The sequence below is a fragment of the Zalophus californianus genome, chromosome 11 (genome assembly GCF_009762305.2).
Source record: "Zalophus californianus isolate mZalCal1 chromosome 11, mZalCal1.pri.v2, whole genome shotgun sequence".
In the NCBI taxonomy this organism is placed as follows: Eukaryota; Metazoa; Chordata; class Mammalia; order Carnivora; family Otariidae; genus Zalophus; species Zalophus californianus.
Window position 1 is genome coordinate 26,332,737 of NC_045605.1, and position 27,886 is coordinate 26,360,622.

At 42.6% G+C, this 27,886-nt stretch overlaps 1 protein-coding gene across 2 annotated transcripts in view; it reads right to left on the reverse strand.

The window, feature by feature from the left end:
* Positions 1 to 1,736: 1,736 nt before the first annotated feature.
* Positions 1,737 to 27,886, reverse strand: part of SNX19 (sorting nexin 19) — a 39,786-nt gene continuing 13,636 nt past the window's right edge. Inside the window, exons 9-11 of one of the 2 annotated variants that reach the window (XM_027579338.2) lie at positions 4,488 to 4,672; positions 3,193 to 3,280; positions 1,737 to 2,091 (exon numbers count right to left, since the gene is read on the reverse strand). In XM_027579338.2, coding sequence (XP_027435139.1) covers positions 1,959 to 2,091; positions 3,193 to 3,280; positions 4,488 to 4,672 — 406 coding nt within the window. In that variant the 3' untranslated portion in view covers positions 1,737 to 1,958. The remainder of the gene's footprint in view (positions 2,092 to 3,192; positions 3,281 to 4,487; positions 4,673 to 27,886) is intronic. The other variant, XM_027579341.2, reaches the window with a different exon arrangement.

The following is a 27,886-nucleotide window of genomic DNA, read 5'->3' on the forward strand; positions in this document are numbered from 1 at the left end:
GAAGTTTTCTTTGGGTTGGAAGTGTCAAAAAATTGCTCAGAATTTATAGCCACAGGGATTTTATGGTGCGTCAGCTTACGTACTGGCTCTGTGTGACATCTGAGCCCTAATAGCAGAGATTCAAAGCAAAGTAGGTGGCTAAGTACATATGGGGGTAAAGTATCGGGAGAGAAGGGTAGTGGAAATGAGCTGGCTACTCCATCTACCCTGAAGAGCATCCTGGCCCGAGCTGAAAAAGGTGAAGGATCGGCTTCAGTAGGTGAGGCTGGACTCCCTGCAGTCCCACACTCCTGCAAATACTTACTAAAGCTAGAAATGCTGAGCTCCTTGGGCCTGTGAATGTCCGGGGTGGGAGAAGCTCTGGAGCCATAAAGTTGCTGTAAAAATCATATTTTAAGGCTAGAAGGTGCCATGAGACATGATCTCATTCATCTTGTCCTTAGGCAGTAATAGCCTACCTAAAGCCTTCCAATCATAGCATAACACATTTTATGGGTAAAAGCCTCCAGAGGAGTAAAAAAAGTGTAAGACTGCACAACTTTCTCCCATAAACCACTTTGTGTGCACATCATCTACTTCAGAGTCTGAGAACCTGATGCCCATTCTAATCAGTCTAACTCCAAGTTTCCCCTCCAAATGGGGAGATCCATAATTCAGTGACAGAAGGGCACTAATAGGCAGGTGCAAAGCTAAAGGGATGAGGGGCACAAGGCAAGGGTCTCCCATGACCTCCTTAAACCTTTTCTGTCAGCTACTCACATGCATTTAATGTATAGCACTTCCCTTGTCACATTGTCCGCCTCCTTTCCTACCAACAAGTTCTCCTAATTGTTCTATTCTTCTAAGACACTACAGCCTGATATAGCACCTTTGCCTTCATCTTCCAGTGTTCTTAAAGACTAATTAGATCCTTAAAGAACAGGAAGTAAAAAGCTTTTTGTGGGTAATCAATTCCCTGCAGGCTTGCTAATATTATCTGTTCAGTTTAAAGTCCCCTGCTGGAGACTTGTGAAGAGAGAAGCCCCACAGCCCCCTGGGTTTCCTACTCTTTAGGCATTCCCAGCCACGGAGCAAGGGTCTCCATTTCCTTTGGAAGCACTGGGCTGAATAAGCAATCTGCCATGTGATTCTGCTGAACGGAGACAGAGGGAAGGTCACAAAGACCAAAACTCAACTGCTCTTGGAGAGGGGTTAGGAGGAAAGCGAATAAATAAAATCTGTGATGCAACTCTCTTTCAGGAAAGGGTGTGGAGAGTGGGGGTGGATCTACCAAGAAGCTTTGGCAGTCTGCTTTGAAGTCTTCTGAACAAAAAAAGTGTAGCCACCCAGGGAAGTAGCCTTCAGTGACATCCTCCATAGGGCTGATGTGTTGGAAAATAATCAGCAAAAAGTCCCTTGAGAAATGTTTTCCTTCCTTCTTCTGGAATTGTTGGGAAACTAGACAGAACGTGGGGGGTCTGGCTTCAAGAGTGGTCCTGAAGGAATGTGCAGTTTCCTGGTGGGAACAGAGAGCTCTAGAAAATTGTCTGCTCCTCCAAGAAATCTGGCTATCAGTTTTCACTTGGTCTATCTGCAGCTTGTGTGTTGGTGGATTAGGAACATATATGCACAGGACCAGGGTCCTGGCAAACAATCTTAGGGAGGAGGGCAAAGGAGAGGCAAAAGGGGCTCATTCTTCTACCTTATAGATTCCTTTTCCAGGATCTATCCACCAGCAACAATCCAAACACCACAAAAAAAGTATGGAAATGGATATGCATACGATTGGTACATATTTCCCCCATCATCTGTTAGGTCACCTGCTCTGTGGAGTAGAGCTGGAGGAAAACTGTGCCCCTGGGACCTCAGGTCTTCTGAACTACAGTCCAGCTGCAGAGGGCACAGGTTCCTGACTGGTCGCGGGGTGGCAGAGCAACTCTCCTTTCCCAGCCTTCAAAGAATGGATGAATAACCTATGGCTAAGGGGAGACACCCATTCTCTTGGGGTTGCCTGGGGTATCTGAGGCAGAGGCGGTTACGGTAGACTCCTCAACGGAGGCACTGAGATCCAAGAATTCCAGGATGATGTCCCAAAGGCAGTAAATCAAGTGCCTGAAACAAATGGATAAAACAACTTAGAGGAGGGTCTGGCTTAGTCAACAGACACCAGATCCTGTTTATGACATTTATTTTCCCTTCCCCTCCTTGCCCATTACTGATATCCTTAGTGAACTCTAAATTTCAATAGCCAGATGAAGGCTCTGCCATGAAATAAAAGTTTGGTGACTAAAGGTTATGACCCCAATAAAGGTGGAAATAGAACTTGAGACTAGATTTTAGGAAATTCCACATTTAAATAGCTACCTTAGCATATCAGCACTGTCCTGAAGAACTGTGAGGGAGGGAAAAATCCCTGTGATATCAACTTACTAAGAATTTTCAGAGCTTCTGACTATGGCTGTTTCTCATAATTAATTATCACAGATCCACAGGTGACCTTACAGGCAATGAAGTAAAAGCCAGCACTCTTGGGTAGTGATAGTTAATAGATACAGTCTGCTTTGGGACAGGGTTTGAGAAAGGACTGGAAGTCCTGAATACTTTTCAGAAGCATTGTATCCTAAGGTACCAGCCAGGGAAATACCTACCTCTTCTGGATTATTCTAGCGGTGTTCACTCAGTATTTTCAGTCCTTTTATCAGAGCTCAACCTCATTATCTAGTCTCCTTCCTATTAAGCAAAGACAGTTCCTGATTCTAACACTAAATCAGCTTTGCTGTCAGGCCTTGAACGTTGAGCTGAAAATCATTATCCAGCCTGTGGTATACAGGCCAGGTATACACGGTGGTATACGGTGTTCACAGGGGCTGGCAGATGTTGAAAGAACTGTTAAGCGCACTGAATAAGCCTGGAGGGTGACAGGACGTTTTCAGTAGCTCACATGGGGGCCTGCATCGAGTTCTTCCACATGCAAACGGTGGCTGGCCCAACACTGGCTCACTGCTGCATGACAACCTGCTCAGAAGCAGGCAGTGTGGGTTTTCCTTAGTGTGTGCGCACCTGGACATCACACTCTGCAGTGAGGGCCCAGGGCAGAGAAAGACTGCAGTTCCATTTGTCTCAGTGTGGGCTGCTCACTTAGAAACCGTGGACACCTCTGAGACCAGAGATGGCCCAGCTGTGGAGATGCTGCGTACATGCCTTTCAGCCTACCTGTTGATGAGGGGTTGCCGTAGTGACTCCAAGACTAGACTCCAGCTCAGCCGGCATCTGTTCACCCCAAGGATTTCTACCACAATATCTGAAGAGGAGAAAACGGATGTGGTTTCAGTGTTACCACTGAAGCCTTAGATTCTAAGGAGATTATCTTGTGATATCTGCTATCTTTATCCAAACTGGGTATTTCTGGCAAACTTCTGAACCACATAGCCAAACCAAAACAGGGAACAGCTACGAAAAATGTTTCTTAAGTGTTTAAGTAAGAATGGACCTAAAGAAATAATTCTGTAACCTGTCACTGCAGGTACATCTGTTGTAACAGTTTAGGGTGGAGAACAGGGGTTGATAAGAGTATACAAGGAACTAGAGGGTATTATGCTAGGTGAAATAAATCAATCAGAAAAAAACAATTATCATATGATCTCACTCATGTAGAATTTAAGAAACTAAACAGAGGAGCATAGGGAAAGGGAGGGAAAAACAAAAGACGAAATTAGAGACTCTTAATCACAGGAAACAAACTGAGAGTTGCTGGGGGTGGGGGGGTGGGGGGGATGGGGCAACTGGCTGATGGGCATTAAGGAGGGCACGGGATATAATGAGCACTGGGTGTTCTATGCAACTGATGACTCACTGAATTCCACCTTTGAAACTAATAATACACTATATGTTAATTAATTGAATTTAAATAAAAAAATAAATACAATAGAAAACAAAGAGTATATAACATTGTCCTAAGAGCTAACAGTTCACTACTGTACCCTCATTACTACAGCACAGCCACAGGTAACAAACTGCCTTCCCTACCTTCTAAAAATGTATAGAAAGTAAAGAAAAAAAAAATCCTCTTCAGAGTTTGTTTTTATCTACTGCTAAGGATGATATACCTTATTCAATGACCCCAATTTATCAAGGCTGAACTTCTGTGGGACATATCATTTTCTTCCCTGGTCCAAATACCATGAGTTGGCAGAGAACCTGAAATCTTCATCTGGTGGGAAGAGTTCTGAGACCTGCCTCTGTGGTGTAGGCAGAGCTGTTATTACCCCAAGTATCTGCAGGATCCTCACCTACTATTTATGGTGTGGTCATAGTGATCCTTTCCATTCCCTCAGCATCACTTGAATAAGGGGTAAAGAATCACAGCTCTGATCATTTACCTATTAGCCTGAGAAATGGTGGGTTGACAGGTTTTTGAGCCCAGGTTTTTGAGGGGTGTGGGGTAATGGTGGCAAAGCAGGATGGGAAAGGAATAATTATCAGTATAACCAATCTCACTGTCCAATTACCTGGCAAGATTCCCATCAGGCTCTGCAAGGCCTGTTTTTCAGCAGCCACTTTCTGCTCCTGGGTCCTCACAGGCCGTGGACACTTCGGTAAAATACCACCAGGCCAGATGGACTCCTGAAGAAGTCGGAGGTACTGCACCCAGCGCTGTGGACATGTTAGATTAGCCACCTGCACCTCTAGCCACCTGTGGTGGAAGAGAGGAGAAAGGTCAGATACATCTGAAGGCAAGACTGTGGCAAGGCAGGTGAGCAATCAAAACAGGGCAAAGCAAAGGGAGTGCCAACTCTCACGAGTGACATCAAGCCAATTCAACAACTTGGGACCAGAGAATTTGAAGATGAGTAATAATAATAATTTGTTATTTACTGTCTACTAGGAGCTCCATGTTGTATCAGGGGTTTCACAGAACAGAGCACTAGAAGGGCCCCCGTCTCTGGGTGGGACTGGAGCTTGCCAACTATCCGCTGGTGGGAAGCACTGTCCTCTCAGCAATGTGCACCCACAGCCTTCACAGTTAAGGGTTTGGTGATTTTACACAAATCCTTCTGCTTTGCCACCCTGTCCATATCCAGCTGCTCTTCACGTCCCCATGAGCTGTTCTGAGAGTGCCCTTCATCTGTCCTTTGCTCATAAAAGTCCTCTCACTGACAAGGCCCTCTTCTTTCCAGTAGAAGTCTGCCATTCTCGCAAGACCTGTTGAGCCGCACCTCCTCCACAAAGTTCTTCTTGATCATTCCAGCCAGAAGCACTCCTCTTTCTCCCCTCAGACCTCCTCTGGCACTTAGTTCTATTGCACAGGTTTGGAACTCATATTTGACTTTGGAATATAAATTATTTCCTCATATATTTACCGCTCTACTTTTCCAACTAAATTATAAGCATCACAAGAATTCTAGGTCTTACACTTTTAAAGTTTTCCACAGTGCCTCGGTGCTCAAGAAATGTTTGTTGACTGACTAGCAATTGTTCTTATTATAATGAAAATTTCCTCCTTTATCTCACATTCAAAAAATGAGGCAGTAACTCTGAGGGGGCAAACATACCAAATCTGCAGTTCATGCAAGGCATTTTCACCCTCATTCTTTATTTGTTCCTGCATGTTTTCAGAGCGATACAGTTACTAGCTGAGGTTCAAGGCTGCCCAGGCCTCCTTAGTACATAGCAGGGCTGAGACTGGCAGGGCTCTGCCTATAACGAACGGACCATCAACCACATCTACTCTGTTTGGTACTGCACCACATGGCAGCCCATGCCATTGCTCCTATACCCGAGTTACTTGTCGCCCATCCAAGAGCAGAGGGGGCTGCCAAGGCAAACTTTATTTAACCTCCACTCTGCCAGACAGTCTGCATTCCTCTCAAGCTAGGCATTCCAGCTTGGGGGCTGCAATCCCCCAAGCTGAGGGCTCACAAATGATTCTAAGAATAGGAAGTCTGAAAGGTAATGGCAGGGCAGGAATGGCAGACACCGATGGAGATCAAGAGCGGCACAAAGCTGCTCTTGCCCAAAATAGCCATCACGATCGTATTTGTTATTATTAGGGCTGCATCTCCTTTTTATAGGGCTTTTCATTCAGCGAGCCTAAGACGCCTGATGAAAGGGATCCAGTAGCAAGAATTTCTGTTCCTGTTTATAGAAGAGGGTCAGCAAAGGGAGGTGGATGTGATGCCCTCATCAGATTCTCTGCAGGGGATCAAGTGACCCAACTCTCGTTCTTCATCTCGAGCCACAAATGCTTGTGTGACTTCTGCTAAGGTGAATGATGTGTACCAGGGTCTCATCTGAGTGACTGGAGGGAGGGGGTGAACACCTGAAAGCCAAAATCTTGAACTCCTCTGAAAAGTCAGGAGAATCTTACACCCGAGACCTTCAGCTGGAATCAGTTCTAGCTCAGTTTCTCATTCGCATTTCTACATAAGCCAGTGTGCCCTGATTCTTGTCCTCTGGGACCACTGACGCCTGTGACCCCACTCTTCAGAGGCACCTCAGCATCCACTCAATCCTTCTCAGAGCAGAACAGTCACCAGAAAATCTGGGTACCTCAGTCATCTTCTGGGCATGTCTTAGGAGGAGACTGACCACTGTGAACTACTGTTAATTCACGGGATAGGAATAGGCCCCCGTGCTGCATCGCGCCAAGGATGTCCTCTTTGTTGCCTTCCATCATGACTCGGTGACTCAAGCACACCAGCTGGGTGCAAAACAAATTTTAGCATGTGGCAAAATATGAATGTATAAATGTATACAAATCTACAGGACAACAGCTTATTAAACTCTAAAATGGGAATGTTGGGAAGAAGAACCAAAGTAGAGAAAGTAAAAATAAGCCCTTTGATGATGAGGGTGACTCTGAGTCAAGTCAAGTTGTGGGCGTTAAGCAGAACTGACAGAGAGAACTCAAGTCTCCAAGTAAATGTCAGCTGCTGATCAAGAAACTGTCAAGCACTATAAATCCTGAGGCACAGAACTGATCAACAGAAGGCCCTAGAAGAGTACGTCCCAGAAATGTAAGGAACATAAGAAACATAAGAAAATATAAGACTTGTGTAAACTGGCGGAAATGAAACAAACTGCATGTCTAAAAAGAGGCACATAATGTAGAAAGTGGCTCCTACCCACGAGGTGCTGTGGTTTCTGTTACCCTTACTCTTCTCTATACCCCAAAGGTGAAAGACGCCAATCACACACGCTGGTACCATGCAGATTTAAACATTCACCCTCTTCAGGATTCTCCTCTTGCCCAGGTTCCTCCCACCCTTCCTCCTCCACGAACACAGAGGCTTTCCCTGGACATCTGGGGTGAAGCAGGTTTCATTTCCTATCCCCAGGCAGCCTGTGGAAAAGAGGCAGGGCAGCAGTTCTTGCTCACAGAACTTCTGAGGTATGCTATCTCGTCACAAATGATGAGCATCCCAAAGCAGAAGGAAAAAATGATACAGCCCAAACCAAGAAAACGACCAGGGCCAACTACTTCCACCACTCAAACTGCCCTGCCCCTCAGACAAAGTAGAAAGAATCTGTGAGCTTTAGAACAATTTCCAAGACATGTTTTGTTATTCCACAAAATGCCTTTTTTAAGTTGTAAATGGCCAGATTCGGGGCTCCCATATTATTTGCCTTGCCTAACACCTAGCATAGAACCAACAACTGATGACAAGGAAGAGGGCAGGGATTTCTTCATCCAATGAGCTCTTCTCCCCCTTCCATCCCCATTTTCCCTTCCTCTTCTTCTATCTTCCTTCTCCAGAGTGGAGCTCCACACATCCCACCACAGTGCTTCATCTAGCTTTACTAACTCCCTTCATCCTGCTCAGTTCACTGAAATTGGGTTGGAGTAGAGAAGGCGAAGAGATTAACACTGGAAAATTAAAAAAGAGACTGATGCCTTAGCTTCTTATTAGTTCCCTTCATCTCTTTATTCCACATGTTGCCTTTCTATTCTTAACCTACAAGTGGAAAAGTTAAAAAGAAATCTGTGTCCCTATAGCTCTCTTGAAGCAAAGGAATGGAATGCATGTGTCTGAAGTCCAACGTACCACAGGCGCTTTGCCACTATCCGTTTCTGGAATCTGCTGGTACTGCTTACTATTATATGCTCACAGAAATCTAAAGTTTCAAGGTGGACACAAACACACACATATCCCTTGGTTTATTTATAAGAATTCATTTACCAAATACAAATGTTATTGTTTATGTAATTCAAGACTCATGAGGTAAATACGCTAAAATAAATATGGTAGAGAATAGCCACAAATAGCATTGGTCTTATTTTCTACTACTATTCCAGTTCTGATAGTTGATTCAGAGCTATCTCCTTCTACCATCCTACCTTTTTTCCCCATTAGAAGAAGAAGGAAAAAAGCCAAACCAGGTCTGTTCTGTTAGGCTGTCTCTGAAGATTCAGGGCACATGGAAGCCTTACCAGTGGGCCCAGAAATAGCCAATCAAATGAGAAAAAAGCAACAACAGATTGACACTGAGATATCCAAGAGCTTCTCTTGATGCCAGGCATGGAAGGAGGGAGGACGTGGAGATCAGGGCTTTCCGCTACACTGGGAGTGCACGTCTAGTCCGTGTTCACAAGAACCTCGTCTGAAATAGCTAAGATAGAGGAATGAAGCAGTGGCTAAAAAGGAGACAGTTTAATGCTAGGGCTTAAGATGGCACCTCAAGGTTAGCAGAAGGTCATTCCCCATCAAAAGAACAGAACCAAATTTCACAGTAGGGGGAGAAAGCTTTATAGGGACCATGTCTAATCTAATTAGCCACTGTCCCTTCACTTCTTTGCTAAGAGCTGCTATGGCTAAGTGAGGAGGGGCCCTGAATTCGTTGGTCTAATGGGGAGGACGCGGGGAGGACAGCAAAGTCCTAACACAGAAAATATTCCTGGGTGCCTGGGTGGCTCAGTTGGTTAAGCGACTGCCTTCGGCTCAGGTCATGATCCTGGAGTCCCGGGATCGAGTCCCGCATCGGGCTCCCTGCTCAGCGGAGAGTCTGCTTCTCCCTCTGACCCTCCCCCCTTTCATGTGCTTTCTCTCTCTCTCACTGTCTCTCAAATAAATAAATAAAATAAAAAAATAAAAAGAAAATATTCCTAACAGCAGTAACAATCTTCTAACAAAAATGCCTGGTGCAGTCCAGATGAAAGAAAACAACAGACTTATTCCTCATACCCTTTTTATCCACCCGGCTACATCTGTAGGCAACCCAAGGGCTATTACACTTCCACCTCACTTTAATGTACCAAATACAGTTCAAAGAAAAAGAGAGAGTAAAAGAAGATCAGGTTACAGCTCCTACCATTCTGAACGGGTTTACAGTAGATTAGAAGTGTCAACTCATTTTATTACCCTTAGAGTAGGGTTTTCCAACCTTGGCACTACTGACATTTCGGACTGCTAATACCTTGTTGTGGGGGGCTGTCCTTCGCACTGTAAAGTGTTTAGCAGCATTCCAGCCCTCCCAGGTACCTCTTTTGTGACAATCAAAAACGTTTCCAGACGTTGCTGTGTGTCCTTAGAGAGGCAAAATCATCCCCAGTTGGGAATCACTGCCTTAGACCTAGGGTATTGGATGCCATGTGGCGGGCCATTTCCAGTCATTTCAATACTCGTGGCTGTAGCACACTATTTCTCAAATTGTGGGCTGAGCAGCATTAGATGAGAAAACATGAATGTGTATCTCATGTTTTGGGACCCTTTTGTTTCATACATGGATGTCTATATGGATCTATCGGATGTGTATTTGTGTGTGTGTGCATGTACTGTGTGGTCACAGTGGGTCATGATGTAAATGTATTTCTTACTGTGGGCTGAAGTTTAAAAATAGCTAGAAAAACAGTGAGATAGTATAAGGAATTAGAGGAGTTCCAAGAAAGGGGGAAAAAGCCCAAGCTACATTTTTAGCCTCCTGGGAACACTCCCCACCTCCACCCACCCCCAAGTACCCTGTAAAATGTTTACAATGGCACAAACCATGAACATTGTGTTCTGTACCCATAGTCTTAGCACAGTCCTACGAGTATTTGCTCATTAAATCGGTAGCCCCAACGCATAGGGTGGAGAGAAAGGAGATCTTGAGGGTGATGATGTGGATCCAGGGCATTTCCCATTAAACAAGCTGTTTTTGCCTATTTCACACCTGATAAAAGTAACACTTCTTGTCCCTCTGATTCCTTTCCCAGGCCTCTGCCTTCCTGCCATGGCCCCTTCTCATGTTTACAGACAGTTCCTCCTTGTCAGCTCTCGGCTCTAGCCTTCTCAGTCCTAGAACTGGCCAGGCCCAGGTTACTCAGCTGTGTCTGAGAAAGTTCAGCATTGTTGCCCTCTGACTATGTATCTAGGTCACCATCCTTTCCTGCCCTGTGTGGGGAGAAGAATGGGGAGGAAATGAACTTCAAGGGCAAGAACCCCCTGTTTCTTTTTCCCAATAACTACTGTGAAATCTAAAACGGCTCATAGAGTCTACACAATTTCTTCTTTGATTTTTGCTTTCATGTTTTAAATCATGGATCCACATCTTTAAAACATGTGCTTCAAGGGAAGACTACATACTGCCTAAACACCATGCTTTAAGAATCTGAGTTCCATACTTCTATATCTAGCCACCGTTTTTGTTTTTAATTAGTAACATACACATTACAGCTACAAAACTAATATGCATTAAGAATTGAAGCATTCTGAATCGAGGAAGGAAGTTAAAGAAATCATGTGTTCGACCTTAGAGGTTATATATTCCAATAATCTCACCAACTGACACATGAAAACAGAGAGCCAAAAAGGAGCACTGCATAGCAAAAGGCTTATGGGAACATACAACTTCATAGCTGGAAGGAAACAGGTGATCCCTACCTCACTTCCTCCCAGAGTCGAAATCTCCTGAGTAACATCATGGCAGAGCCAAGGGTTCTGGTCCATGAATCCAGAAAGTTGGGCTTTTATCTTAGCTCTGCCACCAATTAGGAATGTGACTCTGGGGAAGTTGCTTAATTCCTGAAAAGGATAGCTGCAATTTAGTAGAGATGCTCTTTAAATACTGGCAACCAAAATCAGCCTTGTAATGTTTAGTCATTGTTCTTACTTCTACCCTCTGGAGTTAACAGGAAGTACTAAAGTTACTAGGTCAAATCTCTTTCAAAATGGACCAAAGACCTAAATGTGAGACCTGAAACTATAAAACCCTAGAAGAAAACACAGGCAGTCATTTCTTTGACATTGGCCATAGAAACATTTTTCTAAATATGTCTCCTCAAGCAAGGGAAATGAAAGCAAATTAAACTATTAGTAACACACCAAAACAAAAGCTTTTGCACAGAGAAGGAAACCATCAATAAAACGACAAGGCTACCTATTGAACAAGAGAAGGTATTTGCAAATAATATATCCAATAAGGGGTTAATATCCAAAATACATAAAGAATTCACGCAACCCAACACCAAAAAACCCTAAATAATCCAATTAAAAATGGGCAGAGTTCCTGAATAAACATTTTGTATTTTTAAATTCAACTGTTATTTTTCCCCTAAATCTCTTTTATAAGCTACACATCCTCAATTCTGGCAACCTCAAAGTTGAGCACACAAAATACACTCAAAGTCCTGACGAATGAAGGAGAGAAATGAACCATTCCGCATCCTGGCTCCATCCCCTGGGTGTGTGCTGCCTTTTATTCTCTCTTAAAATGGAGTACCCAGAACTAAACACAACCTCCAGATGTGCCCTGACCAGCAAATGAAAGAATGTAGAGGATTAGTGCCTTCCTTCATCCATACACTATACTTCTATTAATATAGTCAAAGACTGTGTTGGCTTTTTGGGCACACACTTCAAAGCACTGACTCATACTGATTTTTGCAGTCAACTAGGACCCTAGTTCCACATATGTACTTTAACAAAAAATCACATGCTCTTCTGTTAGGCCTGGTCTTGCCCTTCGGTACTTGTGCAATTTAAAAAAAAAAAACTAAATTTTAATTACAATATTTCTATTAACTCCATCTTATTGGTTTTGATCTATTAGTCTAACCTTTTGAATCTTGATTTTTGTCATCCAGAGTATCAATCATACCTCTAATGTTAGAGTTACTTGCAAATTTAATGATGAAAAAATTAACCAGGGTAAGAACAAGAAAAGTGCTCTATCACTAGAAATTTCCCTCCAGGATGACATAAATTTGTTGAATACTCTTGGGCTAAAGAAACTCAACTAACCATGGATCACTTAAAAGTACGATATATAGTCCACTGGGGCACCTGGGTGGCTCACTCGGTTTAAACGTTGGACTCTTGATTTCTGAGCAGGTCATGATCTCAGGGTAATGATCTCAGTGTTGTGAGAGCTAGCCCCATGAGCGTGGAGTCTGCTTGGACTTCTCTATCTCCCTCAGCCCCTCCTTCCACTCACACAAATGCTCTCTCTCTAAATAATAAAATCTTTTTTTTTTAAAGTACTGTCGTCCAGGCCACGTATGTCCATTTTGTCTACATGGATGTTATGAGAATATGGCAAAAGCTGGTTGAAATCCACCTACAATTTAATAACCAATGCATTCCTTTAATTTAATGGTTTAATAATTCTGCTAAAGAAGGAAAGAAACCATGCTAATCAGGCAGGGTGCATTCCCACTGAACACATACTAATTTCTGGGGCTTGCCATTTCCCTCTCTGAGAATGTTCACAAAACATCTATTTAATAATCTGCTTCAGAAATTTCTAGAAATAACTGTCAAGGGTTAACGACCTGTATCCATTTTTTAAAAGGCAAGATATTTGTCCATCTCCAACTTAACACATCCTATATGCCATTTTTTTTTTTTTTTTAATGATCTTAGGCCTTCAATGATAAATACAAATTTTTAGTTCCATAGAATATAATTCATCTGGGTCAGGTACAGGAGCTTTAAAATAGGTTAAGTGCTCTCTTATTTGCATTCCTATTTTAGTCTTCTAGTTTAATTGTGTCTTTCCAATTCTTGTCAAACCATTTTCCTTGACAGAAAAAACCCAGAAATTAAACAGCTTAGCAAACAGACCAATTCACTGTTGAATAAATGAATAAATGCTTTCTCACTATAGCTATGAATACTATAGCATCTGTTTCAAAAGATTTACCTGTATTTTCTTTGATTTTTTTTTTTTTAAGTCTTTTCTTCTAACATTTTTTCACTACTTCAACTCAGAGTTTAAGCTTACTGGACACCATTCTTATTAGTTCTATAGCTGTTTTGCGTTAGCCAGTATGTGTCCTCCCCTCTGCCCTTTTTAAAATATATGCATCCTAGAATCAGTTAACTACCCTCGTTTCATCTGATCTTGATTCTTTCCTTTCCTCGCTGGAATTCTGTGTTTGTTTATTCCATTTACTCCACATACGTTGGTGGAGCTTCGTGTAAATGCCAAAAGAGTAAGATTCTAAGGTTTTGTGGGAGGGGATCTTATCATTTTGATATCTTCCTCAGCATTTACCATAATAGTGCCAGTCATACAATAAGCCATCAAGTACTGAATGAATCAATCTTATTCCATAATTCTCAGTGATAAATTTGAGTGTTAGAATTTTAAGTTAACTCATTATTATGGCCTATAAAATGGTATTATTTTTTATCTCATTCTCTGTTCTGTTCTCCTGTGAATTCTATTAACCTTTCATCCACCTCCACTTTTCCTGTCAGCTGTTTTCCATAATATCCAGTGTTAGCTTTAACTCAAACAAAACAAAACAAAACAAAACAAAAACAAACAAAAAAACTTTTTTTAGGCTTCTTGCTCTTCACTGAATTGACAGGTCTTCTTGCCATGTATATTCTCTCTACTAGCCTTGAGTTATGCTCTATTTGAGTTGGGAATCTGCCTTGTGAGTATCATGTGCCCAAGAACAGAAACTGTGGAAACCTTCCCTGTGTACTAGCTTACACATTCTACATTTTCCTTTTTCTTCCAAAGACAAAAGAACTTGCAGACAGAAGAAAAGATGAAAAATACAATCTGGGCTCCCGGTCCTTAAGTCCTAAATTACTAGAAATACAGTCCCTGCTTCTTCATGTGTCGTCATTTATTTTTACACAAAAAGAGATAATAATGTACTGATTTGATGAGCAGCCATGGACTTATAATCACATGTCCAATATGCTGGGCAGAAAGATACTATATCATCCTCTTAATTATGCGTCTCAATCTACCCGGTAGAAAACAGAATCATTCTTAGTTCCTCCTTTTCCCTGTTCCGAATCCACATATCCCCCTGCCAACACCACAGAATTACTGAAACAATCGCTAAATCTAGGTGATGCTACCTCCTCCATCTCTGGCACTCCTTACCCTTTCCCATTTTTATAGCAATTCCTCATCACCTTTCATTTCTACTGGTGCAACCCTTTCCTAATTTGTCTCCTTGGTTCTAACTTTGCCTCCTTCTGTTAATCCTCCAGGGAACTATTTAAGTGATTTTTCTTAGTTACAAAGTTGGTCACGTCATCACCTGTTTGCCCTGTGTAAAAGGTTTCCCTGCAAATGGGGGCAAACTTGATCTCTGAATGGCTCACTGACTCGCTCTGAGTCCGCACCCTCTTCAGGGTAATATGGCTCCTCTTGTTGCACATTTTCTATTCCTAATCATACCTGACTTCTTTGAGTATCACAAATTTGCCAGGCTGTTTACTGCTCTGCCATCAATACTCTGTTATCCAATGTCTGCTCTCAACTTCCCTTCATCATTTCAATCCTGTCTCAGAAGTCATCTCTCCTGTGAGCTTTCTCTGGACCTCTCATCGTCCATTACTTCATCCCTTCTATTCATCACCTATAGAGTCCTCTTTAAAATCCCAACTTTAAATTCTAACTCCTTATTTATAAGATTGCCCCTCCAACTGGATATTAAACTTCCTAGCGTAGGGATTTGGGGTCTTGTTCTGTATTTTGATCACTTGACATCGTGTCTGGCACAGAATGGATAATCAACAAATATTAGTTACAAGGGAATTAATGCTCTCTGTGGGACAAACAATGGTCTTAAAGGATGGCGCACAGCTCAAAATAAGCTTTGAAAAAGGCGAAAATCCCAATACTTAAAGCAGCAAAAGAATAGTAATCTCTTCATTATTCATACTTATGGAGGAAGGCAGTAAGAGATTAAAAAATAGTGTACAATCCAGAAATCCTTTCTATTTGGCATTTTGTATGTCTTCATATAAACATTTGACAGATTTGCTTTCCTAATAACCTTTTGTTTCAGATAACATTAAAATTAAACTGTGTGCCAACAAACCAGCTGTAGGGTAAATGCGGTAAGTATCCTGGGCAGTAAGTCAGCTGAGCTAGAATTAAGAATTCATCATGAATAATCCATGCAATTCACACCTGGTTATGTATTCCCCTGGAAGGTAAGAGAGATAGAAGGAAAGGAGTGGGTCAGCCATGCTTCGTATCTGGCACTTTCTATAAATCTTAGAGAAGAGAGATACCAGCAGTCTGTGTTTTTGTCACTTTTCCTGGCAAATAGGCCCCGAGGATAGAAGAAACTGAAAATCAAGCAAAAGCAAAGGGGTTATGAGGACTGTGAGTCACACTTGTATTTTGGGAAGTGCCCCCTGATGGATGGAACAACATCAAACTGATTCCAGCCCATTACTTGAAGCTAGTAAGAAAAGAACGTAGCAGAATGTTTGGGTAAAAAGTGACCAAAAGCAAGGGTCAAGTTACCTTTCTAACAAATACAGAGGGAGAGGAACACATTTGAGAAGTTCTGTGTTCATGGGATAAATGAGACTAATTGCAAAGGGAGAGCTCTAGAAATTTGTTCTAGATTTAAGTATTGTGATAGCCTTAGGATTCCAATTTGAAAGCTTCTTACACAAATCTAGTGTACCTCTGAAGACCTTCAGATTAACTTTTCTCGGCCCCTTACTATGTTGCTAATGCACCATAATCCAGCTCTGACACATCACAGCTGATGGACTTGAAAGCTAGGCACAAAGTCATGCTTCTCGGATGGCTGTCTGTGCTCTTCGTTTGATCCATGTAAAAGCAGCAGGACATCTGCCTCACAACCAGAAACCCCCTTAGAGTCTCTGGAACAGTCCACGCTTCTGCTCTAAGCCCAAGAGATTCCTCTGTCACCACACTTTTCGAGGCAATACTGAGTATAAAACTAGTTCATACTCTTCTAGGGAAAAGACACACTGAGTGGTCAGAGAGCCTCACACAGGCAGTGTGCAGTAATGAGCGGAAATAACACCGGGAAGCCGCAGTTTTGAGCCTGGCTTGACCCAGGCGCCTCCTTTGGATCCTCTTAAAAAACTCTACCAGTCCTAGAAATGATGGAAAGATCCCGAGTGAGCTTCGCATCTCATGCCTCAATTGTCCCTTTTGCAAAACAGACTCCCCTCCTGGCAGGCTCAGGGGTATACATATTAGAACAGTGAACCATTTCTGTCCTGTATGTTTAGGAAGATTAAGGAGAAACCCCAGGGGATTATGGGTAATGTGAAGATTATATTTTGGAATTCTTCCTAAAACAAGACCCCTATATACTCTAAGAGTGAAACTTTCACTGCCAAGGACTGGACTGCAGGATCCAAAATCTCTCTTTTCCCTTCTTTCCTCACTCCCATGTGAACAGCAAGCTTGGGTCATTCTCAGTCACCAGGCAGCTATCATGAGCCTTTCTTTCTCAGCACCTAGGGCTGGAAGACGGGGGGAAGGAAGGGAAGGTTGATTAAAATGGCCACCCATTCAGAAGAATATTGAATCCACGGAGGGGCAAAGGGCAGAGAGGGAGAGAAATGCTTAGAACTGGAGCACTGGAAAGAAAGGCAAGACACAAAGGAGGGCAGAAGGCAGGGATTTCATTGTTGTCTTGACAACCAAACCCCTGCTGTTCCTGATGAGTTTACCTAACAACGAGCTGTCCAGGCTCTGCTCTGGGCAAACCCCACCACTGCAGGAGAGGAGGGAGGAGGGAAATGGATGGAAAGATGGTAACTGTGTGCTCCAGCATGATGGGACTGGCTCCCGACGTCTACTAGATTACAGGTTATGATCAGCCATGATCTGGAAGAGAATTAGGGACTGGGTTTAAATAAGCAGACATGATAGGGTTCCAAATCATGCTGTGAAAATGGTTAGAGGAAGCTGGAAAAGACCAGTCTCAGAACAAGAGATAGACAGAAGCAGATGTCAAAGTTAAGGAAATAGGGAAAATACTGGAAGGAGCACAGGGAAAAGGAACTATAATGAACAGAAGCACCTTGGGGAAGAAGAGGTACCCAAAGGTATTTGTTTCCAGTTTCTTGTCTATAGCCTGAATTTTAAAACCTTTCCAAAGAGATGGTTATCCATCCTGATACTAAGGGTATGTAACAGAGCTGTGGTGATGACTCCACAATCTCCACATACTAGTAGGGATTTTGGGGCACCACCTATGGTTAGAAAACAAGGGGGACAGGGTAGGAGGTGGACAGGGGACTTATTTTTTTTTTTTTTAAGATTTTATTTATTTGAGAGAGAGAGAGAATGAGAGATAGAGAGCACGAGAGGGAAGAGGGTCAAAGAGAGAAGCAGACTCCTTGCTGAGCAAGGAGCCCGACATGGGACTCGATCCCGGGACCCCAGGATCATGACCTGAGCTGAAGGCAGTCGCTTAACCAACTGAGCCACGCAGGCGCCCCAGGGGACTTATTTTGAAGCTGCATTTATATAACAAGCATACCATGTTTACACCGATTATATATTTATTGGGGAAGGGCTAAATTCCCCCCAAGAAAATCTCTGGCACCATACTTACATCAGCACTAGATTAAGGTGTATTTCCTACTAGTTCACCCTTACTCCCTCCCTGCGCTAGTACCATAAGGTCTACTCCTCCACAGGGCACTTGGTGAATCTATATCTAAAGAAAGAGGTAGGGGTGCCTGGGTGGCTCAGTTGGTTAAGCGGCTGCCTTAGCCTCAGGTCATGATCTCAGGGTCCTGGGATCCAGTCCTGCACTGGGCTCCCTGCTCAGCGGGGAGTCTGCTTCTCTCTCTCTCCCTCTGTCCCTGCCCCTGCTTGTTCGCTCTCTCTCAAATAAATAAAATCTTTAAAAAATAATAAAAAAATAAAGACAGAGGTAAAGATCGAACCTCAAGAATTAACATATGGCTGTGTCTCCAACACCAAGTTAACAGGAAAGAGCCAAATGATCTCCATCCATGGCTGAAAGCAACAGGAAACACCCTAATCATTTAAGAGGTGGATAAGATTCCCAACATCAGTGCAATCTAGCACTGACAATGTCTACCTCAGTGTGATGGAGATCTAGGATTCTGGTATCCAAAAAGGCACTGAGTATAGGACCAACTAGCTTACAGGAAATACCAACAGATTTTTTTAAAATAGCTTATAGAGAATATCAGCAGATTTTTTTCGGATGTCCACCTGGTTTAATCACTGTAGACTCTCTGGTTTACTCTGGGTTTCTGAGTCAAAATGATCTCAAATGAATCAGCTCTAGCACTGACTCCTTGAGGGGTGGAATGAACTCAAAGGGGCAACTTCTGGCAGTACATACTACGCAAAGAAGCAAGTGTCCACTGAAGACTGATCAGAAGAGAGGGGAGAAGGGTAAGAGATAAAACAAACTGGGCTCATCTAAAAGTCAATGGCCCGGAGGAGAGGGCAGGTAAGTAGCTTCTGAATCATGGAACAAGACAGGGAATGGTTTCCATTACTATCACCACCAAGACAAGGACCTGTGATTGCAAAATGAATACTCCCTCAAAGAAGGCAAATGGGTATAGTTTAACCTGCAGTGCCACCTGGTGCCCAGAGGGAGAATTCCTGTTCTAAGTCCCAAAGTCGCAACAGCTTGCTGTGCCTTCCAAGACATATTTAACAAAATGATTTTTCTCTCTGTCTTCTGTGCGCATGAACACTCTCTCTCACATACACACACTCTGTCTCTGTCTCTCTCAGAGAGTAACGGGATGAAGACATTAAAAATATGTTTAAAGGTTACTTTTTTATTTAGAAGCAGAAATAATGCCCTCTCCTCTCTTTAAAATGCTTTGTGTCTGGAATATTCTTTACATTAAACCTGTCTAAATGATACCTATCTTACATCTAGTTCTAAACACTTACTTTCCTCTATAAAGCCTCCCTAATGTTTACGCCCAAGAATCTGAATTTTTTTTTTTTACTGTGTTTACAGTCTATACCACGTCATTTAGCTTCACATTGTTCAGTATTTCTAATTGATTCATATGGGTTCTCTCTTTTCTTAGGCTGAAAGGACCTTGAAGTACAAACAGTCATATATTAGATCTGAAGAGCTAGCCGGCAGCTGCTACTTAGTAAGTACACAAAGGCACCAAATCTTACACAGACTTCTCAAAAATTATTTGTAAAGAGGTCACCATAACAAGAACTACATAAAGTTAGTTTCCTAGGAAGCAAATGAAGAGAGTTAGGAGCACCTGGATTAGGCAGTTCCCTGGTTCTGAAGAAACTCTGAGGTTCTGCTCTGGATATGACCAGGGAAGACTTTAAGTATATAAGACAGGATGGAAGAGTGCATAGATAAAGATCATATGAAGAAAGGGACCTGGATTTAAAGGGTGCAGGAAAGAATTTCTGTCTCCCAGGGTCTTTTGCTAACAGATCCCAAAGCAAGCACACTATAAAGACTTTTCCAAAAAAACACATTAAAATGTAAACATATTCTTTACATCAGATATGCTACTGCCCTAGCAATTTAGAGTTCCCAAGGAAGTGGAACATGGAGCTTCTAAAGATGAACGAGAACTCACAGTTACTGAGAGCTTCTATGTGCCAGGCATGCGTCAAGAGGCTTTCATTATCATCTCTTATCTTCCAACTAACTTTATGAGCTGGGCACTGTTATTCCCATTTGGAGAGTAATGGAGGCAGAGGGAGGTTAAGTGACTTGTTCTAAGTCACACAGATAGTAAGACGCAAAGGAGGATTTGAATTCAGATCTGTCTGACTTCAAAGCCCATATTCTTATTTCCCTGTGTGGAAGGAAAGAAGCTGAGAAGCACAACAGCGGGACATGCTTCCAGAGAGGGCCAGCTTAGATGGGCCTCACAGTGGGAGGCCCACGGCAGAGAGGACACTATGTTCTTCTGGAAAGGAGAGTGCCGCTAGGATAGGAGAGGGCCTGAAGGGCCCAAAGGAAAAACCTCTTCTCAGGCTCAACCATGGCTCTGGGAATTTGAGGTGCTCACTTAAAGAGCTGTGCGGGAGGGATATAACAGAGACTTCAGTTTACAATGGTGTTTCTTGTCCCCCAGCATGACTGAGGAATCTCTGAGATCTTCACTAGTGATAAACAGAGGGACTTGATTTGATTGGAATGGCATGTGATGTTCATTCGACCAAATTTGTTAAGTGCCTTCCATGTATATGATTAGGTGCTTATGACAGAATGATGAATAAGACAGAGTCCCCGCTCTCAGGATACTGAAATCAGAACTGTCCTGGGTTCCTATTTGTAGCTACAGATGGGCAAGAGGTACCAGTAACTTGACCTGAAGAAAGGTACTTGAGGTCTAAATACCTCATGAGATCCTGTTTTATTCTTAACTGATGCAATAACCAATTCTGCCTCTCTGTTTGAGTGTATGAGAATTTACACGCAGAAGTGCAAAAACACACAGGCACAGGCAATCAGGTACCACCTATCTATTACAACCTTAAAGATGTATTCAAGTAGTAAGTGTCAGTATAGGATAGAAAAGACATGGTATCTTCATCTGAAGGTGGGTGTAGAGTAAGTGACACCTAAGAAATATGACAGGGAGACTGCTCATAATAGGAGACACTCCTGGGGCCCTTCTTGGCCCAATCTACAGAAATTGAGAACTTCCCTTTGTCAAGGTCTAGTGGGAGAGGCATGAGACAAGCAGTGTCCCTTTTCTCCCAAGGAAGCACAATACAACGTGAGCAAAGCATCAGTGCAAAAAATTATTTTCAGGACCTCTAAAAACTACTTGAGTCAATAATGACTCAAGTCAATAAAGGGCCAGAAAATAATCTGACAGGAAAATCTGGAGACTTGGTTTGAAAGAATTTTGAGATTTAGTTTGTATCTGGGGCTCTTGCAAAAGTATGCTATTTTCCTACAGAAACTGCATAGAAAGAGATCAGGTATAAGAAACCACAAGGCGCCAGAACTCAATGACAAGAAAGAGAAGTTTATGGAGCAAAGGAGAAAAGCTGTAATCTATGTTCCTTGAGAAACTCTGAATCTTAACTCTGAAAATCTTTTTCTCACTGAGAACAGGATGCAGAATAGGGATACCTAAAGGAGACTATGCAATCTCTGATCCAGGAGTGTTTTAAGAAAAAAATCAGAAATATGGAGATGGAAATCAATTTATATACTACCTAAACGTGCATGTGTCCTTGAGTCCAGTCAGATGGAAAGCAAGAGAGACTAGACGCAAATAAGGCAGAGGGACTTGCAAGTGAGGCCAGTTCTAGTGGGCACAGCTTGGTGAGAAACCCAGCATCGTGCCAGCAGAGTGGGGAGGCAATACAGAGTAGAGGAAATTGCATGGGCTTTGAGGCCAGGATGACTGAAGTAGAAATCTTGGGGCTCATACTTCCTAGCTCTATGATTCTGGGAAGCTTAATCTGAATATCCTCTTCTTCACTTGTAAGATGTGTAAATATAGGTCTATCTCACAGAACTGCACTGCACATCGGTCCATGAAGCACAAAGCTGCTTAGCTGGTACAGTTAGTATTAAATGTCAGCTCCTTTCCTGGGGCGCTTGCTTGTATCCTTTGGTGGCAGGCCTGGAGTTTCCCTTAAGATCTAACCAAGGTCAGAGAGACCCTTTATCCATCTGCTTCTAGACATGCCCATTGAGAAAGTGGTAAGGAACACCTCTGATTCTGGCGTGACCTGGGAGAATTAGTGCAGAGGACGTAGTCAGCCATTTTTAACTGTCTTTCAGGAAGACGAACACGCGTGCCTGGCAACACAGCCCTCTGCAAGGGTCCCCTCCTCTCTCCACACTTCTCCTGACCTTTCCTGGGAGATGGTTTATAGGGACTGCATTTCTAAGAAAACGAGTTCATGGCCTGGCATAAAGTCCAGAGCTTGCCATTTAATTTTCTCCTGGGTCCACTGCTTATTGGATTCCTTAAACCTGACACATTCTTTCTTTTTTCCTTCATCTCTATAGAATTCCTGACTTCACATACTTTTCTATTCTCCTTTGTCCACAGATTACAGAACCTTCTCCTTTTCTTCCTTCCTCTTTTTACCATGCTATCCATTCTCACGTGCCCCCCAACCCACACACACACATATGCACACAAACACACATACTCACTCACTCTTTAAGAAATCCTGATGTAGATGCCAGGAATGTGTCTGCTGCCCTTTTGACACAGAGTCTGATGCCATCTTTGGGGCCATGGGGAGGGCAGAGCCATGGGACGTGGCATTCGTGTACTCTACTGCTAGCCTGCTTCATATTTTTATCGTGGCATTGCTCTGGGCATCCAGGCAGGGAACCAGTCCAGCTTCTTCTCATTCCTTTGCTCTCCATCAGGACTCCATAATAATCTCACCCCTTACCTTGGCTGGATCTTCCTGCCCCAAACCTTCTACTATCAATGGAGCACAGTACATTCCTCCTCTTTCCCTCCAACCTAGTCATGTCTTGAGTACTTGTCCAATTTCCTAACCCTGATTCTGATGCATGCAGGAATACTGCTAAGTTTCTTCTGTTTTCAGACATGAGCATTCTGCACAAGCTGGATTCACTCCATGGCTTAGCCTGCTACCCTCACTCCTCTGCCCCTCCCTTTGTCTCTAGTTCCAAACAAGGAGGGCTCCTTCTTACATAATTGGATGTTCCCAGCACAGAAGCTGACACACAAGGTCAGGCGCGCATGCGTCCAAGACTTCCCTTTGACTTAACAATGCCTTTTTTGGACATCTAACTTCTCTTGAGCTCCCTTCCCCCACTCTCTCCACACCAACAATCAAGGGAGATTTATGAAGCCTGGCTTAGCTCAGAGCTCTTCCAACCTTGGCTTAGAAGGAGGGGTCATGAGGTTGAATTTACTCTTCCTTTTTTTTTGCAGGCTAGAGAGTGAGCTTGAGAGTGAGGGAGCGCACACTCATGATTTGGCAAGAGTTCTTGGCATCCAAGGCAGTTACGCATATATAGGTCTTTTAAGGGAGCAAGAAGAGTAAACAAAGCTGAAGGGAGAATTTATCTTTTTGGAGATGATAATGCAGGAGGTTGGAAAATTAGGACATTTTAAGGAGATGAATGCAAATCTAGATGGCTGTACAGTCCCTGATGCCCCAGCTGCAGTGTGTTCATGATACTAGAGAAGCGGCAGTAACTATCAGTGGCCCCAATACCAACTATCCTTCTCTTTAAAGTGCAGAGCTCAAAGGAGAGCCCACGTCATCTGCAAAAGGATACAGCTCCGATCCCTGTGGTTTCAGAGACACAGCAAACATGGTGCTCCCTGGGCAGCCCTCATGGGGACAGTCTGAGAGAGGCCAACACCGGAGCAGGAAGCAGGGAGGGACCACACCATACCTCTTTGTCAGAGTAGCAATGGTAAGTGGAGCGGCAGGGAAGGTGCTGTAGCTTTGGGGGGATATCAAATTTCAGCTTATTTGCTTACCAAAGCAAGTAAAGCCCAAGAATGTAACACTGTATGAACCTCTTTTTAAAAATAAAAAGAAATGTAAGCTGTCCAGGGAGAAGTAACATGGGCTGACCTCAGGATGCTGCAGGGCCCTTTGTGTTACATGTGAATGTGCATACCCAGAACCGTGGTTTGGAGTTTACAAAGTGACTGATAATCTCTTCTTGAGGAATGTAGACTACTCTGAGGCAAAGATATTTGTTGGTTTTTAATCCCTTCAAATCCCAGGGCAATCCCTGAAAGATAAAGTCATTATAGCTGAAAATCAGACAAACATGGGTTCGAATTCTGCCTGTGGTATACTTATTAGCTCTGTGATCTGGACTAAATAACAATTCTTTGTAAGCCTCAGCTTCCTCATCTTTGAAATGGGGATCATGATACCTCTTTCACAAGGCTTTTGAGAGGATTAAGTGATACAATACGCTTGTGTGTTCAGCACAGTGTCTGCACAAAATAAACTCTCAACAAAGGTTTGCTGGATACTAAATATCCTGAAGGTGACAAGGTGATCAATGTCTACAATTTGAGTCCTGAAATAAGCCCTGTCTTTTCCATGTCTACCACACACAGGGGGAACTTGCTGATACAAGACCACAGACCACAGATCCTTCATGCCTCTGGAAGGGGAACTGGGATTCTTTTTCCAGATAGCCACGGTTTCTTCTTGACTCTTATTGTAAAAAAGCTTCAAGAGCACTGTGAACCCAGCACAAGATATTTGAGAAGAGGGTCATGTTTATATATCATTAAAAAGATGGAATGACTTCTAGGGAAAGATGAAAGGCCTTGACCAGGGAAGGATAAGACTCTTAGTTCTAGTCTGTGGAGACTCAGGGTGAGAAGGGTGTCAGCCGGCTGTGTTCCTATTTCTATTGCAGCTAACACAAAACAAAATGGACTTAAGGATAAAATTTGGTTAGAAATAAGTAAGAACTTTGTGACAGGAAGGGATATTAGACAACTGAGTAAGTATAAAATACCATCGCCTGGAAAAAATTATAACAGACCACAGTTACAAAGAGTTTTCCAAAAGTAAGAACCACAGTATTCTGTTCTTGCACAAGAGTCATACTAGCTTCATTCAAATTCACTAAATACATCCAGAATTTCCCTCCTTTAACAAAGAGATGCCACCTCATTATTTAAAAAAAAAGTAAAAGCAAAGTCAAGGGAAATTTAGCTGTAAGCCCTCTCCCTGATTTTGCTTATGGTGTGAGCTACCCGTGGGTTTTGTTCATTTTCATTCACCTGACAGCTATGTACCCAGCTAACTAGAAGCGTGGTTCTAGTGGAAGTGTCAACAGATGGGGACATGAAGGCTAAAACTTATCTTGATTCAAAGTTCTTTTCATGAGGAAAGGCACTACTTGATTCCAGCCACTCTCCCCACCCATGTAACCAGGAGCACCAGTAATCCTGAAAAATACTGAACTCTGTACTTAACCTATGCTTGTCTGTGCTGGAAAGAGACCGCAGGTAGTCTGCTTCCCGATGTAAGACACAGGAACACTCTGGTTGTTGCTTTAACAAATGAGCCCATTGGCACAAAGTCACCTTGAAAGGCCTTACAAAGTCTCTATTGTTTAGGAGCTCTATTCTGTGTAACTCACAGACAGGCATAGTAGGGACAGTGGTAGCTATGGGAGGAGACTGATATAGAGTGGGGCATCCTGAAGACACAAAAGTCATCCTGAAGACATAAAAGTAGAGCAAATTTGGGGCCACTAGCTGGAGCAATTAGAAAAAGAAAATACTTTTTATCCTTCTTTCCTTTTTCTGAAGTGCAAATATTAAGACGTAATATCTACTTGGGCACCTTTTATGAACCTAAACAGATCGATACTATTATTATTCTTATTTTCCAGATGAGGAAACCAAAGCTCAGAGAGATTAATCATAGCAGACAAGTAGTATAGAGTGTAGATAAGAACCTGGGCTTTGGAATACCTGGGTTTGATTTCTGGCTCCACCACGCATTAGCTTGATGATCATGGATAAGGCCCTCAGCTTTAACACCATGAAACTGTACAAAATGTGAAAAGTAGGGACTGAGTCTATTTCCTTCCTACTGACCAGTCTGGTGAATAAAGGAGTCAGACCAAAACAATTTCCCAGCTGGACAGATAGGTAAGAGTATTTCAAGGTATAGTGGATGAATGCTACAAACAGTCTGGACAACTGTCTACCAGTATGCTCACACCAGAGGGCACAATATATTTACTTCTGCACATCCCACCCACTCCACTTTATCTTTGTCTCTTCCCTATCCCTAGAGAATTTATAATCATCGCCCACTGAGGTAAATGCAATCTGGCTTAGAATTCTCAATCAGAAATTCCCTTGTATTTAATTTCCCATAGAACCCTAACTATGTAAAATACTACTTCTTCAATGATCTGCCTGTAATTCCCAAATACGTTTCTCTTTCCTTACCTGTTACTGGCTCAAGCCCTTTAATATTCTGAGTTATTCAAACTTTAGGTAAACTTCTTCCTACCTGAATCTTAATCTTTTAAAAATTCCTCCTCACTCACCTATACTTTTCTGTTCCTACTGAATAATTTCTTGTGTTTTGAAACCAATTCATCATGTAAATGACTTCAAGGACAGGGGGTAATCAATTATCACATACTAGCTAGTTTTAGAATCTTCCAGTTTTGGGAAAGCATTTGGAAGATCAGCAAGGGGAAACTTAATAGAGGAAGAAAGAAATGAAGGCTCAGTTAGCAACATTCACAGGTGACTGAATAAAAACAGAGAGACTCTACTTCAAATATGAAGGTAATGAGAAAGGAAATGTTTATTCTTTTATCTAACATTTAATGGCATCTTCTATGTTCTGGGTCCTGTGTAAGTTGCTGGGGATATATAGCCAGGTCTACTCCTTAAAGAACTGATAGTCTAGGGCAAAGTTTCTCAACCTCTGCACTACTGATATTTTGGGTAGGATGATTCATTGTTGTTTGGGGGGGTGGGGAGAATGCTGTCCTGTGTAGTGTAGGATGTTCAGCAGCATCCCTGGCCTCTACCCACTAGATGAAATAACTTCCTGCCTCCCTTCGCAGTTGTGACAACCAAAAATATCTCCAGATATTGCCAAATATCCCTGGGTGAAAACTGACCCCCATTTGAGGACTACTGGTTTAGGGAAAGAAAATCATTTCTCTAATACACTGTGATAAGTATAATCATCACAACTTTGAGAGTAGAAAAGAGGGCTCCTTAGTTCTGGGGGAAGGTGGGAGAGGATACCACAAAAAAGTTTCAGAATAAATGACATTTAATGCTTAATTTTTGAAAAATATTTAGCAGTAGGCCAAGCAGACAAGAAGAGGGAGAGTTTTGGACATAGGGAAGGAGACAGAACAAGAGAGACATGAGATAGAATGAGCAGAAGAATGAACAGAGAAAGACCGTTCTGGTAGAGATAAGAGGATGAACAAAGGCCTGAAGGAAGAGAGATCACTGAGTGTTCAGGTCATGATGAATGGTTTGCATGGGGGAGAATTAGAAATAAGGCTGGGACTAAACCATGTCACATAAGAAAAGAGCTGAAATTTTAATATAATAAATATATATTTTAAACACAGTGGAGCCCTTTTTCAAACAAAAAATTACCCAGATCCCTAGCCTATTACACTGACCAAAATGAAATTTCTTTGATTAGATCACTGTCCACTCAGTTTTCCCCTTAGCTTCTAAAGCACCTCTGTGGAACCCTAGAACTCTGGGAAACAGTGGAAAAATCACTTTTGTAGGCAATAGGGCACCACTGAAGGATATTAAGTGTGGACTATATGTTCATATTTGCTTTTCCGAAAAAGCACTCTAGTGGCAGAGTTGAGTATGGAGGAGGGACAAAGGAGAAAGTCAAATGGCATGGAGACTAGTCAGCATTTTATATGTGGGTTTCGGTTGGAGACCAGTTGTCAGCTACAACATGTAGGAAAAAGCACACTGGCTTTGGAGTTATATACATCTAGCTTCAAAGTGCAGGTGTCATTAACTATGACCTTGGGTATGCTAGCTGACCTTGCCAACCTCTATTTTCTTCTATAAAATGGGGCTACCTACCTCACTTGGCTGCTACAAGAAAATGTATGTACACAGAGGTCAGTGCTGGCATATGATGAGTGCTCAGCAAATATGAAAGTGCATCCTTTTCTTTCACTAGGTCTTTTTATTATTAAAGCTCCTTAAGCTTCCCTAATCTTAAC